At 41.6% G+C, this 19,239-nt stretch overlaps 1 protein-coding gene across 5 annotated transcripts in view; it reads right to left on the bottom strand.

Moving 5' to 3' along the window:
- Positions 1-19,239, bottom strand: part of NHSL1 (NHS like 1) — a 235,834-nt gene that overhangs the window by 103,547 nt on the left and 113,048 nt on the right. The window contains exon 1 of one of the 5 annotated variants that reach the window (XM_079148023.1): positions 1,305-2,924. The exons of the other annotated variants lie outside the window; for them this stretch is intronic. Coding sequence (XP_079004149.1) covers positions 1,305-1,320 — 16 coding nt within the window. The 5' untranslated portion in view covers positions 1,321-2,924. Of the gene's footprint in view, positions 1-1,304; positions 2,925-19,239 lie in introns of those variants that run through there. 5 annotated transcript variants of the gene reach the window in all.

Here is a 19,239-nt window from a genome sequence, read left to right as displayed (position 1 = left end):
TTAAAAATCCTAAACCTTGAGCTATCGTTGGATCATAATGATTTCAACTGCACTGTGGAAATTACACTATTATCATGTACATCTACCCAATAATACTGTTGACTCTTCATAGTTAATCTTTTATCATTGTTGTTGAGGGGGGGAAAAGTTTAAGAGCGTTTCATGAGAACTCATAACTCTTTTCATCTAAAGTTATTTTTCAGAAATGTTCAAGGACATGTCCCTAGAAATCCATTGCAACTAGGCACTCTCTACAGTAAGAATTAATTTGATGTTAAGGGAGGAAAAAAATGTGATGTTCCTTTTTGTTCTTACCCCTTAATTTTATCAATCTTGCACCTACTTTATAATTAAATATCCCCAGCTCAAAGTATAACATTAATGACTCTGGAGGATATAAAGAAATCAAATTAGGGTTAAAACTATAAAGGCTAAGACAACAGAATCCATGTCTATTCCTCATTAACAGACTTTGAGAACAAAGGAGCCATCGACAGCAAACACGCCAGGACCACTTTATCTCCAAAAATTGCAACGCTGTCAAGAGCTTCCCTTCAACAGAATGGCATACACTGAAAGATATGAGCAAAATAGTCTACTTAAGTTCCAGGGAAATTCACCCTAAGTCCCTCACTTCAACAGTCTCATAGAAAACCACACTCTCACATGCCTAAATTAATTACATTATGACAAAAGTTGAAAGAAAAATAGAATTGGAGGAAAAAATAATTGCCTAAAAGGAGAGCATACTCAATTCATCAGGGAATCACTAAATACACTCATTATCCATCATCTTACTGTACTCAGGAAGTACCATAATTCATATGTAGCTAGAACAAGAAGCATACTCTACAGTAAAATTACTTTAATTCCTGCATTCACATATTAAAGCTTAAAGCAATGGACTCCCTCACTCCCTTCTACTCATTCAAAGTTTGTACAGGAACCACTCGGGACGTGCAAACTTCTCTAATGGGGCTCATCCTACAACTGTAAACTCTTCCTACATTTACCAGTCTTATCTAAAAGCCCTCTTTTATTCTAAACTTTTAACAACTTCTGTCTATGGAAGAACACATACACACCACACTCAAACAGAGAAATATCCTTTCGAGAAGAAAATTCCATCTCCCCAGCAGGAGGTCTTTCTTCCTGTTTGCAACAACAACAAAAAAGAACAATGACTTTTTTGCTTTCATACTTACAAAACTCCCTCACACTTTGATTGTACTGGAAGGAGCGCTGAGATTTAGACTCTGATGGTATAGGGCAGTTTTCCCAAAATGGACCCAAAGCCCACTCACCTTTCAGGCAGAACATTCTGCAGCAGTTCCATGGAAGGGCTGCTGCTCTGCAGTCGATGGAGCCTGCAGGGCTAGGCACAGCTGTCTCCCAGCCCACCTCCGCAGTCACCGCCAGAGAGCGGGCGGCAGGCCAGCGCCTGTTACTACAGGAAGCCACTGCCCAATCCCCAGCTTTCTGGGCTGGGCTGCTGACACCTCCCTATCGCTCCTCCGTTATTTCACACCATGGAATCAGCCTGGGAGCCTCTTGGAGAGGGAGGGGAGGGGGGCATCAGCAGTCACTCTTCAAACTGTCCAGCCCAGACCAGCACCAGGACAAGCCCATTTGTCTGTGCTTACCTCTCAGCATTTTCCATTGCAGCTCTTCATGTGATCAACAATATAAAACAGAAACCACTCGATTCAGTTTAACTGTTTGCTATTAATTTGGACTTGTGATTCTTTGACCCCATTGTTCCTTTTCTGTGGCATGTTGGCTCTTTTTCTTATATAAAACCATCCACATGCTGGCACATAATGAATACTAAACATTAGAAGATGAAGCTTCAAACTTAAGTTATCCGAGGGTACACAAATGAGTGAATGTATGTGAAATGCTCACATAGTTCCAGGCAAACAGGAAGCGCTATGCAAGTGCTGACCATTATCGTCATGGCCATTACTACAGTTTATAAACTAGTGTTAGGATAAGAATGTGAGGTGTGTGATACTTCTATAGCATTGCCACTTTTACAGCTGAGGAAACAGAGTCAGAGTTAGAGTCTATGAATTTCCAACTCTATTGTAGCCATAATCATACCATGAAAACCCCCTCCATCCTCTCTAACTCTGGAGAGTTAAATTCACTCTGGCAAGTGCAAGGCTACTTGACTAAACTCTTTCACGTGGGTTAAATGTGAAGGAAGAGAGTTAGTCTGCAAATATTGTTTCAGAGGCACCCGGTTTGAAAGTGCCATTTGAACCCGGAGGGGCCTGTGGTCCTTCCCCACACAGACTTGAAAGTCTCCTGGCTGCAGGAAGCGGCCATTGTTCACAAGACCCGTTGCTGCGGCAGGTCTTCCTCCTGACTCCACAGGATGCAGGAAACTGACTCAGAACCAACCTGTCTGTGTGCTGGGGTGCGCCTGTCATCCTTGCTGCGACTGTACAGATGCTCTGTGCTCTTTTGGCTTTCCATCTCTGGCTCAGCATATCCTAGTTGGGTCTCTGCTCCTCATCATCCTATACCACCAACAGCAGTTGGTTAAAGTTGCCCACCAGGAGGAAGTCATTGCACTGGTTGCTATGACCAACCAGACGTAGCAAGGAAATATAAGAAGTTCCTAGCCAGAAGCAAGGAAGGATGAAAGCAAGTCAGAATGTGCAATGATCAACTGTGATAGTTACTCTTAGACAGGGAAGAACTTCACACTCGTTTAACCATGAGGTGATTTACCCACTTCTAAGTGGTGGGATCATCTGACTGGCCCACTTCCATCTCACCACGTGACCTTCTCCATGATCAGTCATTCTCTGTCCTCTCCTCTCTCAAGTGGTCTTCCACATAATGTATAAACCGCAAAGATATTCCTGAAAATATTCTTGTGAGTTATGTTCAACTTTTTAAATAACACAGAGAGAAAAAAAAACCTCCTACCTTGGAGAGCTGAGATTTTCAACACAGGCTGATGCACAGGGTCAGGGTGGCATTATATTTAAAAGCATTCTATGAATACTCATAGTTTAAACCTTTTTTTTAAGTAGAGTAACATTATATGCTGGAGAAAGAAAACACTGGATTGGAAAATAAAGAGACTCTGATTTTAGTCACACTCATATCATGATCTAGATGGTCTCTATAGCAGCTCATTACCTCTAAATGTGAAGATCAAATGTAAGGAACTCCAAGAATCCATCCTGCTTCATTAATTTTTTTTGGTATGAACATACACAAACATACCATATATATATATATATATATATATTAATTACACTCTGTTAGGTGCATTATGTCAGATCTCAAGAAAAGCCAGAGTCTGGTTGAGCACAGTGGTATACCCTGTAATCCCAGTGATTCAGGAGGCTGAGGCAGGAGGATCTCAAGCTGAAAGCCAGTCTCAGCAACTTAGTGAGGCCCTAAGCAACTTAGCAAGACCCTGTCTCAAAAAGGGGGGTGGGGGATGTGACTCAATGGTTAAGCACCCCTGGGTTCAGTGCCTAGTGTAAAAAGAGAAGAAAAAGGAAGGAAGGAAGGAAGGAAGGAAGGAAGGAAGGAAGGAAGGAAGGAAGGAAGGAAGGAAGGAAGGAAGGAAGGAAGGAGGGAAGGAGGGAGAAAAAAGAGAATAGAAGAAAAAAGGAAAGGAAAAACAAAAGAAAAGAAAGAGTCTGTCTTTTCATGGTTTATTTTAAGAGCTCAATGGTAGAGAACTTGCCTAGCATGCATAAGGCCCTGGGTTCCCTCCCCAGCACCAGGAGGAAAAGAAAAAAGAGAAAAAGATGAGTGGAATACATCATTTTAATGCAATGTGATATAAGAGGAGAAAGCACAAAACTAATAGTGGTCAATGATGGCTTCTTGTTTATTACCATGTCATTAAGTAACATTAATCAGGTTAAAGCATCTAGAGTTCAATGTAGTGGACTGAACAGCATCCACCCAAAATTCATGTCTACTCTCAGAATGTAACCTTATTTGGAAATAGGGTTTTTGTAAATAGAATTAAGATAAGAGTCAAGACGAGATGACACTGGATTAGGGTGGGCCCTAAATCCAATTTCCTAATAAGAGAGTAAAGAACACACAGAGACAGAGAGGTGGTGTGGAGATAGGCAGAGACTGGAAAGATGCTGCCACGGGCAGGGAATACCTGGAGCCATTGCAAGACGGACGGGCAACCGCATGTCCCCTCTAGACCACTGGAGAAATGAGACCCTACTGACACCTTGGTTGAAGTTCTCCTGAACTGTGAGAGATAAACCTCTCTTGTTTTAAGTCACCATACTTTGGGTCATTTGTTACAGCAGCCTTAGAAACCCATGCATTTACATTTAGCAAGGCAAGAATTATGAGACAAGGGGAATGGGTTCTTTTTTTCTTTTTAAATTACATTCCATTTATGTTTACATGGTTTAAAATCCCCCCCACCCACCCACCACCCATCACCCTGTACTTTCTGGGCTAAATTTTTCACATGAAAAACAAAAACAAAAAACTCTTCCTATAACATAGCACTCCTAAGCAACACGAACCATTTTCCATTAAATTAGTAAAATTATATAGGTATCACCAACTGTAAATTTTATAGCATTCATCTCAAGCGATAGAAATGGATTGGGCTTTTATTAATGTCACACAGAAGATTAGCATGCTTAAAAATGCCTCATCTTTGACTACTGAGCAACTGTGACTACGTCTGGGAAATAAAACATGAAAAGTCACAGTGTTCAAATTCTGGGGGAAAGAAGAACTACCCATTAAAATTATATCCATCACTGATCACTGCTATTGAGATTAGAAAATAAACACTCGGGATGTCCGCATTGAGGGAGCAGGATGGGAATGACAGCTAGGCACAGAATTTATAGCTCTCTACACAGGACAAAGGTCTTGCCTTTGCCAACCATGATCCAAGGGCGGCAACCACTTTTCCCCCTTGTGAGATTACAACATCCAGCATCATGTTAAAGTTTAACATTATTATCTCCACAAGAGGGAGTGGCACCCACGCACACAGTCAAAAATTTCCAGAGAATTATGTCTCCCAAACCACGCCAGTGCTATTTCACTTGTGTCCCAGAATTTTATTTATTTTGATTTCATTAAAACAATGGGGATGAGGATAAATTAGGGATTAATTTGCATAACACAGAATTAGCGAGGAATGTAAATCAGATCAAAATTCTACATTGTTCCTGGCAAAAATATAAAACAAAATTATATAAGAAAATAGGCAAACCCTAACTTCTCCCCAAGCATCTTTGCTCTTCCTCATCCCGGAAAGGCAAGACAGAGAGAAAAAGCCTTCTCCACACCCATTCACAGGTTTGTATATATCAACCCAAAAGCAGGCCTGTATGTCTAGGCAGGCTTTTGAAGCACAAGAAGCCTTAGAAGTCAAGAGTCATACTTATAATCATCAGTGACTTCACTTTCCGCTACATGGCAGAGACTGAAGATGCTGCAACCCTCTGATACCTAGAATGACTAGCCAAGTATGGTGGAACATACCTGTTGTTCCAGCAACTTGGGAGGCTGAGCTAGGAGGACCTCAAGTTCAAGGCCAGCCTCAGCATCTTAGCAAGACATTGTCTCAAAATAAAAAATAAAAAGGACTGGAGATGTAGCTCAGTCCAAAGTGCCCCTGCATTCAATCCCTAGTACACAGTGGGAATGGCAGGGGTGGAGGAACCAAGGACCAAAGGACCGAGTTTAGCCAGTTCTCTAAGAAAGAATCCCCTCTGGTCACACTTAGGAGCTTTTACACTGACACCATTTTCCCCAACTCTTAGTTATTCCCAGCCCCCTACTGTTAGAGAATACCTCTGCTTTACCAAAAGTCTGAATCTCTCAGAGAAGAGAGGACTCTATATATTCTGTTTTCCTATACATTTATTACTATCACAGGCCCAAGGGAAAGAATTCTAGCACTGTAACTTTAAATTGGCAGACTACTTTTTCTGAGCTGGTCGGTTGGTCGGATTGTTTGTTTGCTTGTTTACTTACTTACTGGTGCTAGGAATTGAACCCAGGGTCTCATGCAGGCTAAGCACATGCTCTATAGCTGAGCCCCTGGCCCCTCCCTTGTTAGTTTAAAACCAGTTGTTCCACCTCCCTCCCCATTCTGGCCACTGCTTTAGGCAGAAAGGTCTGGAAATCAGTCCTTTGTTTTACTTCCTCTTCCTTACATGATCTAAGCCTGCGGCCTATTTGATTCTTCTGCACTTTGGAGCCAGGCCTGACCTATCTAACCCCCAGGGCAACATGCATTCTCTTTGCTACCACCTCTCTCTGGGCAAACACCTGGCCCTGTGTTGGTCCCTGGGTTACACCGTGTTGGACACAAGCCAACTCTGGAGCTCCAAGGCAACCCGGGAAGGCTTCACTGAGAGTCTTCGGTGGTATCTGGCCTTGGGTCCCTGCTTCTCCTCCCTGAATCATGGGAGTTCTGCCCTATTTGGCCATTGTAAAACATGCTCTCCTGAGCAGGTTCTTAAAGTAATTTTAATTTTTTTTCCTCCTTCACAACCAAGTCTGGACTTCTTGACATCATTACCAAGAAAGTAATCTTCATTTGGTTCCTTTCCATGAAATTTCTGTCTAATCTCATTCATGGAATCCTAGATCTCCTAATACCCCCCAAATTAGGGTTTTTGTTTTGTTTTTTCTTTTCTTCCTTAAATAACCATTGGGGCTTTCTGGGTCCATCTTCCCAGAGAAAGTGATAATGAATTTCCAAGTTGAGCTGGGTTCCCAGTTGAGGTGATCTTTCAGCCTCTTCTGAGCGCTCTTACCTGGGGTGGGCTTCCTGGACTCCTCTGCTGGCCAAGGGCTGCAGTCTGCAGTCCCCGCCCTTCACGCAGAAGCAGGGAATGCACAGGCTGCAGAGGCACAAAGGAGTCTTTGCAGCTTGTGCCCTTCACCCAGCCCTGAGCAGCTTCCACACCTAGTGCTTTAAGTTGAGGTGTTTCTTCAAGCTGGAACTCTCCGTGCTACCTTTTCTTCCTAACGATGACCTACTGATCCACTTTCACACCCACTATAACTTCTACACAAACCCTAATTGTAACGTCCCTCCATGGGGGGCAAGTCACCTATGTAAAAAACACAAGAAGAGTATAAATTCCAAATTCCGCATCTAGCAATAAAGGTTCTTCTGGACTTGGCCTCAATTCCTTTTCCAAACTATTCTGGACATCCTCCCTCAGTGGTCCCTGCGGGAGGATCTGTGCTATATTCCACACGGTCTCTGGACCTGCTGTCTTGGATCAGGCTGTGATTCCCTCTGTCTGAAATGCAGCGCAGGCGAGCGCATGAGCGCGCGCGCGCACACACACACACTCTGACCAGGCCTCTCTCCAAGAGCCTAATCAATCTCAATCTCACATGACATTGCCACAGTGCTCTACCCACACAGAGGTCACAGTGACCACAGCTGCCTACCCATAGTGAGAATTCCTCAGCACAGGGGCTTGCTCATTACACTTCACAGTGGATGCTTTGAGGGGTAATTGGAACAAGATACCAGATTAATGCCTATAGCATAAACACTGAATCATTATTATTACTTCACTACTGCATCTAAAAGAATATCAATTATAATAGCATATTATAGTTAATATATTATAAAAAATTAAAGTCATTTTGTTATATATAACTATACTAAAATTATTACTAAATAAGTTACACATAGTAATACACATGTGTCAAATTACCACAATGTACCCCATAAATTTGTACAATTTAAAAAATAACTAATAAAGAATAAAAATAAGGCTGGGAACAGGCAAACAACTGTAATCCCAGCTACTCAGGAGGCTGAGGCAGGAGTATAGCACGTTTGAGATCGGCCTGGGCAACTTTAAAGACCCTGTCTCAAAACATTTTTTTTAAAATGTGGGGGATGCGTGGGTACTGGGGATGTAGCTCAGTGGTAAAACATCCTTGGGTTCAATTCCCAGTACTTCACATAAATAAACAAAAACATCTGAGAGCATAAATAAATAAGTTGCTGATCATTAATAGCTAAACTTCATGGTAGGAGTTTTATAAATTATTTATTTAAAGATTAAAAGTCTAAAGAGGTCTCATTTTTAATTAGAAACACAGATGGCATTCTCTCACCAGGCAAGTTGACTAGAGTAAGCTCAGAAAACAGTTCTGCTCATTCTGCCTGAATTAAATATTTGAAGGATGACAGAAGTAGAAAAGAAAGTATCTATTACAAGAATATTAATGTTGGTATGTCCAGTTGGAGGGAGGATACCAAAAGACATCCTAATCGTGACCTTAAGTCCCCTTTCTTAGGGAACTTACAATAAAATGCATTACAGGAGAGAAAAACCAAACTCACTCAATTCATTCTTATAACGCTTTGCAACTGTCACTATGCCTAATATATATCTAACTATTTTGGAGTGTCTGTATTAAAGAACATAAAAATAACCTCAACGGAACTTTCATGCTTCATGTTGTATACTTCTTCAAAGTACTCCTTGAAGGACTGACTCCCAAATAACACAGATCAAAGGCAGCACCCTCCACCAAAATTTTTTTTAAAAACACGTAAACTGAAAAAAGAGGTCATTTGCATCATTTTGTCTTAAGTATCTGAATAATCTGAGGAAGTTAAAACAATAAGTAACCTTGAACTACAGAAACAGGTGCAACTCTTGAGCTCACCATTCATCCTAAATCATTCTTTTTTTTTTTTTTTGGCAGGGGTGGGGTAGTTCAGGGGATGGAACTCAGGGGCACTTGATCACTGAGCCACATCCCCAGCCCTATTTTATATTTTATTTAGAGACAGGTCTCACTGAGTTGCTTAGACCTTGCTTTTGCTGAAGCTGGCTTTGATCCTCATGCCTCAGCCTCCAGAGTTGCTGGGATTACAGACCTGCACCACCACGCCTGGCTAAATCATTCTTAAGAGAAACCATTCTACGGAATTATTCAAAGTTCATGTACCAATCAAGCAGGAAGACCCCAAGCTCCACCACAATTACAAGTTAATAAATCCTAAGCTCCAACCAGAGAGAGTAACTGGACTATGACTACTTTTAATCATCAAGCAAGAAGATTAAAGAAAAAAAGATACATTAAGATATTAATAGGAAGATACATTGTGCCAAATTAGAATGTCCAGACTCCAGAGGATGTCTGCATAGATAACTGAATACACTAATATTTAAATTTCTTAAGACTTATAAATTCAGAATATTTGGTCTTGAAGCCAACTACATATTTGAAAAACTCAAAGCTCTGTAAAGAATTATAGAATTTCTGTAAAGAGGTAGTTTATTTCTGAAATCACCACATTCGCCAACATTTGACCCACTTTAACCGTGAGGCCAACACCTCAAGGAAGAACTAATCATTTCCCTTTCAACTGCCAAATCTCTGAGCAGTCAGGCAGCTTGAAACTTCAGGAATGGTGAAGTTATTTCAGGACCCATAAGATTTATGATGATAATGGTCTGAGGAAACCACAGCAGTAAGGTCCTTTCAGTCTTTTTCTGTGTCCTTAGGAGTTTAAAAATAAGCAAGAAAATCATTCTTCAAATTGGGAGACCAATTTCAGGGGGTGGTGTGCATGCCACAGCGCATGATAATCACAGAGTCACAATGTCCAGGGAGAACCACATCTGCCACAAACACAGCTCCTCCTGATCCTCCTCTTTGATCATACCATGCATGATCTGAGTCCTTGCCCTTTTAATTTGTTTTACCTCTTTCCCTTTCTCTCTAACCTACTAGTCAGTAAAGTTAAATTCCAATAAAAGGAACCTTAAAATCTGCTTGTGGTGATGGCTGGGATTTACTTGTGTTCTATTTTTATCCAGTGTATCTGCAAATTCAGCTATTAAGTACAATAAATCTACAAGCCACTCGGGAGCGGGGAAATACTACATGTCAAAAGCAAAATACCAAGTTTTTGAAGTTTAAAGATACGCTTATTTCTTTTGAGGCAGGTGTGCTTCTGACAGCTCTATTCAGTTCTTAGACTACCTCTAGGAACTTCAATTCATTAAAAAAAAAAAACAAAAAACTGCAGCCTGGGGTCCAGGAGCTTGTTCTCCCCCGTCGCTTTCATTCTTTGAAAGTAGAATTTTGGCTTCCAGTGGCAGTTAATAGTATGTCGCCTGTCTCCTGCGTACCTGCTTAGGAAACCCCTGGAGTGATACCAAGTGAACAACAAAGCTTCCAAAATCTGATGTCAGGTCAGCTAAGGAATCGGTCACTCGACCTTCATAGGGCAGTCAGGAATGTCAAAATTAAAGAACTAATAGAAAAAACACACTTTCAATGCCACTTAGGAGGCGAGGGAGAAATGTAAGGACAGAGCCTCAGTGGGACCCACTGGTCCTGAGATCTGAGCAGGCTACCTCATCTGTCTGGATCCTCGCTCCGTACATGTCAAACGAGGGATCTGGCGGGGTCTTCTCCGAGGCTCCTTCCGGTCCTAACCTGACTGCCAAGGTGACTCTACTTGGATTCCTTTGCACATCAATTTAAAGACTATACACAAATATCTACCAAAATGCTCTCAATGGCACTGACAGGAAAACATGGTCATTGCTTCAATAACATCTCTCTAAACAATTATTTAAGTTGGTTTCTCTAATTACGTAAATACAAAACTGGAATTTTTTTGAATACTCATTTCATCAGAAAAGAAAGACACCTCTAAAATTGCCACTGCCTCTGAGATTTTGTAACAAAAACAAAGTAATTATATTGGGCACCAAAAGCTTTTCCTATTAGGAGTGAGCATCTTGGATCAATTCTCCAGTGTTTGGGCAACGTGAGAAAGGATGACAATGTTTTTAGAAGTTGTTGTTTTTCTCTGAGCTTCATTTCTTGAGTCATAGAAATATTAATTTCTGCTTTCAATTAATTTAAATTGCATTCAGACATTTTTGCAGCTCTCTGATGTATAAATCAAAGTACTCATTGAGCAACTACTGTGGGCCACAATGCAAAATGGGGATCACAGCATTTCAAGGCAGGGTATTAAAAGGTCACCTGAATTTTGCATATTGGGATATTAGGGGTTTATTAAGAAATTCATGGAAAACCAGAGACTCGGTTCAGATTTCTCTGTCATGTTTTTTATAATTCCCATTTGTATTAATGAGGAGCAAATGTTGTCTGAAGCTATGGGCCCGAAGTATTTAGTGGAGTAGAATTGGTTTTAAATAATAGAAATAGGTCTTAACTTCACCATTTCTTGACTTCTTTAAAGTAGATGATATGAAGAAAGATATGAAATAGAAATTTGGGGGGAGAGGGGATACCGGCCATATAAAAATCAAGTAAATATATTTGATGTCCAAATAGCAGAAGAGAGGGAGAGGCAACAGAACTCAGGAGTTATTAGAGAATGAGGGTGAAAATAAGCTTGGAAAGTTATACTGGTTTCTGAAGGGAAACGACGAAGAAGATGGTCATCCTCTTTGCAAAGCCAGAGTGATTACAGGAGTGTTGAAAACATAATGCTTATAAAAAACACTGGGACATCCGAAACGCTAATGCAAACATGTACTTTATTCAGTGGTGCTGAAAAGACAAGGGAACAGATGATAAACATGTAAAAGAATATACTGAGGTATTATAGTAACATCGACTCATCAAGAGAGCACCGTTCGACAAACTCAACCACTCAAAATAAGATCAGGAAGCAAGAGGTCACAATGGCCTCCAACTAAAGGGCATGACGCTGGGGATTGTGCCGCAGGATCTCATTAGTCCTCGGGTCAATACTGCTACAATAAACTGGATTGCCCAGACCCTCCCGCAAGGTCACAATTAAAAACACCAAACCAGACAGCGGTGGGACGGCAAGAGGCAGGCACAAGGTTAAAAGAAAAAACCTTACTGAAAAGGGCAATATGAAGCCCCTGTAAGCTCAGGGACATGGGATGGAGATCGACTTCGTGACACAGTAAGGATCTTTACAAACCTCAATGGCCAGCAAGGCATCACCAGATTATTATAAGGTGCAATGTCTTTTCACAATGACAAATAGGCATCAAAATAAAATTAAATTATATCCTGCAGATTGAACAGAGGTATCTTAAAGTCACAAGAAATGGATTCAGGTCCATTCTAAACCGTTTATTATCCACATGGCTCCTGGCAAGTCATTTAATCTTCCAGGGCCTGACTTCTCCCAGTAAAAGGAGATGATGCCACCTGTCCTGCCCATCTCACAAGACTGTCATCTTGATAAAATGAGATCAAATGTTTGTGAGCACTGAGTAAACCATGACCTGCAAGTTAGCTCCACAGGTGTACTACAGAAAGATGTTCACAACAAAATATTTTAAATTATTGTAGTCTTCTGAAAAATGAATGAGCTACCCACTATTATGTATAATTCTAATACAGCAACATAATGCAGAAAATAAGAAACAAAAGAAAAAAATAAAATAACCAAAAAGTGAAAGGCATATTTTGCTAACATTTTATGTAAGCTAACACATACTTCATAGGATCATAATCTAGGAGAGCATCTCTAGCCAGCCACCAGTCTTTGACATCAACAACTTTATGTTTCAAAGAAAATGCTCCTTTTCATCTAGTTCAGACATAGAATCTCCAACACATACAGTCCAGAGCCCAACGATTCAAAAGCAAAGTTAAATGGACCAAGCATCTCAACTCAGTTTCCCACATGTGGAATGGACAGCAGGCCAGAAAGCACAGTGACAGAGAACTCTACAGGAATAAGGCAGACACTGGTATTCAAGAGCTCCCCCAAGGGTTGGCCAGCAGGGGCGAGGAAGCAGTCCCAGAGCACGACCCTGTGCTGGGGCAGGCACACTGCACATCACCCCATCCTGCTGTGATTGCTCCTTACACAGTGACAAGGTCCCAGGCTAGGGGTTGAGAGGGAAACCCAGGAAATACCCACTGTGGTGGACAAATGCTTAGATGCTCACCGTCACGAATTGGTTTTTAGACCAGACAGTTTCCTGAGATGCAGTCCCAATCACACTGCATCTCAAGGCACCTGGAGCGTGCCAGGCCTTTCTACAGCGCCAAGAAAACAGGGAACTCTGGGCAGACTTCGCCCCGCTTACAACTTGTATGTCTGAGGAAGGAGCTATCCAGTGCACAAACTTCACAAAGCCCTGCTGAAAGAACTTAAATTCACTGAGAGGGATATTTTGCCAAATGAAGGTTATGACCTAATAGGGAGTCATAAAATCAGGTTGCTAGGCCAGGACGGAGATTTTCTATTTAATAAAGTAGAAACAAAATAAGAGAGACAAGAGAGCACACGTGTTGACACACAGTAAAGGGACATAGTTTTGCAAAGTTTTTGAGTGTGTGTACATGCACAGACAATGTGTGGACTTGGAGCCAACCAGAAGTGTACTCATTACTCCAGACACAAGCAGAACTTCTGAAAGTCTCTGTCATAAATAACCATAATGATGCTTTTGGGGCATTGGGGGGAAAAAAAAAAAAAAACGTTCACACCATAGTTGCACCGCAGAAGATTCTTCCCTCCATTTGAAACAGCATTTATTGTAGAAAACAACTAGCTCGACTTTCTCAGATAGTAGAGAAAAAATTTACTGCTTGAACTTTTGTTGAAATTTTTATGAGTTGGAGTTTGTACACAACCTTCGAGACTTCTTGAGTTGATGGTACAACCTCTCCCTGAATAGAGGGTCACGTGAACACACACCAACCGAATAAACCACCATATCCCAGAGTGTGGGATGTAAGCGGAGTCTGGTAATCCAAAGGAATGTAGGAGGACAGAATCCCCACCCTCTGCAGCTTCATAAAACAGCTACAGAACACCCATGAGACCAGGCACCTGAGACCTGCTTATAAATCAAACCAGACTGGGACCCTGAGGGCAGAAGAGCATTCAAACATTCATATTTTAGGAAAAAGAACTGGGCTTGTAAAGCTAAAAAGGAAAAAAAGTATTTAAGCCATCTTTTTATAGTACGACTAGAGTTTTATAGTTAATCAGCAGATTAACTCAGCAATAAAGTTACTTTAAGGTAGAAATTAAAGTTCTTTTTCCAGGAACTCAACGTACTCTGTGTACTTTCTATTGGTGGGTGGGGTGGGGAAGATTATGTAAATAAAAAACTCCTAGGCAGGGCGATCACAGCAACCACACCAAGCACCAGCCACAACCACCCACAAAGGTGAATTCACACATTGTCTTTTGTATGCTTTGTAAAAGAATCCTCGACCAAGCAGGACTGAAGCAACGTACACCTGTGCTCAGGTAAGAATTCTGGTTGATTTCAAAATGGAATCCAGAAACACCAAACAACTTCTGCCTTCGTTTCCAATTACCAAGTGAAAGAGAACCTTAGGGAACAGAGACAAGAGAAGCATACCAACCACAGGATAGATTTATTCTCATTTTCTCTTTCCAAGTTTATGAAAAGCACAAAAAGTAAGTTGTGCAGTTCTCTGAAATCCCAGCTGCTTGTAACTTTTAGTTTTCCTTCAAGAAAGATAAACAGACATGAATCCAAACCTGACAATCAGCTTGTGCCACTAGAATGAGTTCAATAGCAGATTACCCTCCAGTCTTGTTTCACACTTTGTTCAACCATAAAGTTTATTAAGTTCTGCCTTAAAAACACACCTAAAATACTTGAAGTACACAATTAATCATGCAAGCAGCACATTCAGAAACATGACCACACTTGAATGATTTAGGAGATGGCTCCAAACACTCTTAGCAAAGAAGAAGCAGGACACAGAGGCAGGGAGACTCTCCTCTCCTTATCTAGCTTATTCCTTCTAGTTTATGACCACCTTCTTCCACTAGCCATTCATTACCACTCCCTACATAGTCTTTTTCAAAAATAAGAGGGCATGAAAATGGCAGGGTAGAGTCCCTCCCTCTTTATTCACCCCTCCTAACAAGCACCTGTCTAGGAAAAGCCCTGTGGGCCAGGACTGTCCAGTGACCTTATAATTCAAGTTATTTTCATCTTGAAACTGGGGAAGGCTCACTCCGCAGTGAGTTTCTTTCTTTCCAGGTTGCTTTCTGTCGAGTCTGGTGAGCAACAGGAGCTCTCAGAACATAATGCGGGCACAAGTGAAATGCACCAAAGTGCTCATCTGAACTCGAGGGATGAGTCCCCTAGGCGGTGGAAGCAAGGGAAGCAGCAGCTGGGAGACGCAGCTCACAGACCTTGCCCACTTCCCCTGGGAGATGGTCTCCCACAACTGTGGGCCAGGCAAGCGCTCACCATTCATCATGGTGTTTAAATAGCCAAAGTGTGGGGAGGCCAGCACAGTAATGGGCTTCAGTAAAGAACTAAATAAATAATGGCTGGTTTAACATCCATGATAACCAGTCAGGCATCAAATATCAGTCGCAAAATGATAGGCAATGTCCTGAGATCCCCAATCAGATGGCCCAGAAGCGAGGTGTGGTGCAGGCTGGGGAGGAGAGGGGCTATTCCCAAACACCCCTCACACCAGGCACATCTGTGTCCACAAAAGTATGGATGTTGAGACCTTTATTAAGACAGTGATCACCACAAATATTCTCTTTAATTAGGAAGATAAGAAATCCACCCCAGTACTGCAAAAAAAAAAAAAAAAAAGAAAGAAATCCAGCAAGGCACGGTGGCACACACCTGTAATCCCTGCAACATGGGAGGCTGAGGCAGGAGGATCACAAGTTTCAGGCCAGCCTCAGCAATGTAGCAAGACCCTGTCTCAAAATAGAAAATATAAAGGGCTGAGGATGTAGCTCAGTGGTAAATTGCCCCTGGGTTAGATTCTCAGTATCCGAAAAAAGAAAAAAACAAAAATCAAAAAAACAAGCAAACAAACAAACGAAAAACACCAAAGTAATGACCACTTGCATCTCTTAAAGCTAAAACAAATTTAACTGTATCTTTGAAAATCACAGATGCTGTTGCTACAAGAACAATGAATTATTAAAACCTGTGATGTCCCTTAATAAAGACAGCCCAACCTAAGAATCTGTAGCCTCATGACTGCTTTTCCTTATGAGCCTAGGGAATCACTCTCTTCTCAGAGACAGCAGCCCTAGATGACCTCAAACTCCAAGCCACTCTGCTGGTCATACCCAGAGTCTCCTTAGGGTGGCTTCAAACAGGTATTCACACAACAAATACTGCCTGTAAAGTCAGACACCGGATAACACACAGGCTAGACTTCAAAAGAGCTTCAAATCCAGGAGAGGTATGAAGTACACCCCAAACACTATCAAGCAGAGTATTTGCCCTCAAATCAAAAGTTAAAGGAGTCCACAACCTCTCATGCCCTAGGTACTTTGATATTATTCCTGTTGAAGAATTACATTTGGTTCTGTCTCATCACATGGAAGTTTTTAGTTCTTCCTAAATGATCTGACCCTATCTTGCTCATTAAGGCAATTCATATTTTTATGAATACACATAATATTCAGATATATTAAACAGATTAATTCATGCAAGGTGTCACTATGCGTCTGGCCGTGGTAAGCACTTGCTAAATATTTGCGACTGTTAATACTTATGGGTGGTCTGACTGATTCAGACATGACTTCCAGTTTAGTATTTAATTCATTTCAGAATTTGACATATACGATGAAGTGGGAATTCCTTGGAGGATTACATAAAGGAAGTGATAGCTTCCGCTTGAGTTGCCTGCGTTGTACAAGTATTCCAAAGCCTCCTCTTTCTACACTGAAAATCCTACAGAACAGGTGCTCTGTGAAGCTATATTTTGACTCAATTGCCTACTGATAATGAGGAGACTGTGAACCCAATGTCCTCAACCATTAAATACAACCAGATCCACTTTATAAGTTGACATAGTATCTAAAAAACAGCCTCATTTACTCGGTAGATTGTACCTGCTACCAATCTGAATGATAAATAGGTATTATCCCCATTTACAGAAATGAAAACTAGAGATTAAAGAGATTCTGTGACTTGCCCCAGGTCACACAATTAGCAAGTGACAGAAATGAAACATCCAGAGGCACGAGCAAGGGAGGCAGATGGCGGAGGTCCTAGACAATACTATCAAGACGCTGTCACTGAAGTGTCCAAAAACGAGGGCCACTGAAGGGTTCCCAGCAGGGCAGTTACACCACACAACTTATGTTTGATGCTTAGTGGGATCACCGATGCTGCTGCATTAAGATCAGCCTGGATGGGGATGGGAGTAGGGGACCAGCACAAAGGCGAAAATGGGGAAACCAGTTAAGGACAGACAGCGTTCCATCAGGCTGTCTCTCCTTGTCTGTCTGGGCATCCTCCATGTCACACCTCATCTCTACTCACTATGGTCAACCTTACTCATCGGTCAAAATAGCCAGGATTCAAGGTTTCTGCAGAGTGTCTGATGCATGTGTCATTTGGGTGCAATGGTAAACAGCAGGCTGTCCCAAAACTATGTTCCTACAAAGTGAATCCTCTTTTTGTTACACTCCAGGAAGTCCAGATACTAAGCGCACAGTACTGTATCTGGACTAAGTATCTGGACTAAGAACCCACGTTCAGCCTGTGTAAACAGCACCATTGACAGCCCTGGATGAGTATGCACCCCCATTCATCAGCCATTGACTGAGCACTTTGCCTTGGGGGTAAAAAAGATAAATTTGATTGGCTCTCTGTCGTAAAAGAGTTCACAGTCTAATTAAGCCACAGGCAGGTAAACAAATAAGTATAATCCAGCATATGACAAATGCAATTCCAGAGGGATGAAGAAGGCAGAGAAACAATATAGAGAAGGGAGAGGGCAGCTCCGTCCTGGAAGATCAGGGGAGACTTCCAGGGTGCTACCAGTTTGGAGGGTTGAGAAGGAAATCATTATGGTCCTGATTTGGAACGTCCCCCAGGGGTGCATGTGCTGAGGGTCTGATCCCCACTGCAGCAATGTTCAGAAGGGGGGGGGGGGGTGGGTTTCAGGAAATGACTGGATCATGAGGGCTCAGACCTCATCAGTGGATTAATCCACTGAGAGCTGAATGAACTCCCAGTGGTGGTGAAATCTGGAGGCAGTGGGGCATGGTTGGAGGAAGTAGGTCGCAGGGGGCACTCCCTGGGAGGCTATTTCTTGTCCCAGGGGTTCTTTCCTCTCTCTCTCTCCTCCTTTAAGTTGTCCATGTCAGGTTCGTGGTCACAATGATGGAAAGTCGACTAAAACAGAAGTCAACAAGCAGCAAAGGTGGCTGGAGTAACCCAGCACAGGGAATGGAGGCTGCAGAGTGCCCAGCTGTGGCAGCGGAGTCTGCGCACCTGGGTCGTTCAAAGGGCGGGGAGGGGAAGGAGGCAGATCACACAGGCTTCATTCCACAGGCAACGGGAAGAATGGAATTGTATTCCCAGGTCATTCTGGGAACAGCGTAGACTCAAGGACAGATCAAAGTGGGGCAAGAGTAGAGAAAGCAAGAGAAGAAAGAAGACCATTCTGAAGTCCAGAAAAGAGCTGATACAGACCAGATACAGGCAGATATAGGCAGGTGGGTACAAACACAACAGACCCTTGGGAGGTCAAATCAGTAGACTGGAATTAACTCAAGTACTTGATAGGAAATATTGGACTGTCAAAGAACTCTAATTTGATAGAAAATAATACAGTCAAAAACAATAAAAACCCTGAAATTATATGGAAATACAGCACATTCTATAATAATTATTAAAAAAAAACAAAATAATGAACCCTGATTAATGTGCAGGGTCTTTTGAAATTATTTTAAGAAATCACTATTTGTAAAGAACAATTTCAAAAAAGTTTTCATAACTCAGAAAAGACATTTCAAAGGAAAAGAAAACAAGTAACTCACCTCCAAACCCAAGCCCTGACAGGTTACTTCTTTGATCACTCTATTTTTAGTAATCTAAGTGCCTAAATCTCAAAGCAAGTTCACAAACTGTTTTTTTAATTAATTAAAGAAGGGTATGAGATAAAACATAATCTCAATAGAACTTCAACAATTTAATTATGGAATAAAGATGTTTTTGTAATAAAACAAGGCAGTGTGGCAACAGAGTGGCAACTTCAAAAGAACAAATAATCAAAGGTCAATCAAGGGCAGTTTCAGTGGGCCAGATAAAATATTAAGTGGCACTCACTCTTTGTCTCTTTCACAGAACATCAACTTCAGTAGGAAATTCAGAAGGAAAACATTACATTCGCTGCACTGAGAGTATTCTTCTTATCTCCTTCATTAAGACAAACTCCATTTAGCTATTTTTCTGATGTACAGAGTGGTCCTCAAAA

Source organism: Sciurus vulgaris (assembly GCF_902686455.1).
Source record: "Sciurus vulgaris genome assembly, chromosome: 7".
NCBI classification, from domain to species: Eukaryota; Metazoa; Chordata; class Mammalia; order Rodentia; family Sciuridae; genus Sciurus; species Sciurus vulgaris.
The sequence above is the reverse complement of the archived record's forward strand: the minus strand, read 5'-3'. Positions and strand labels throughout refer to the sequence as shown.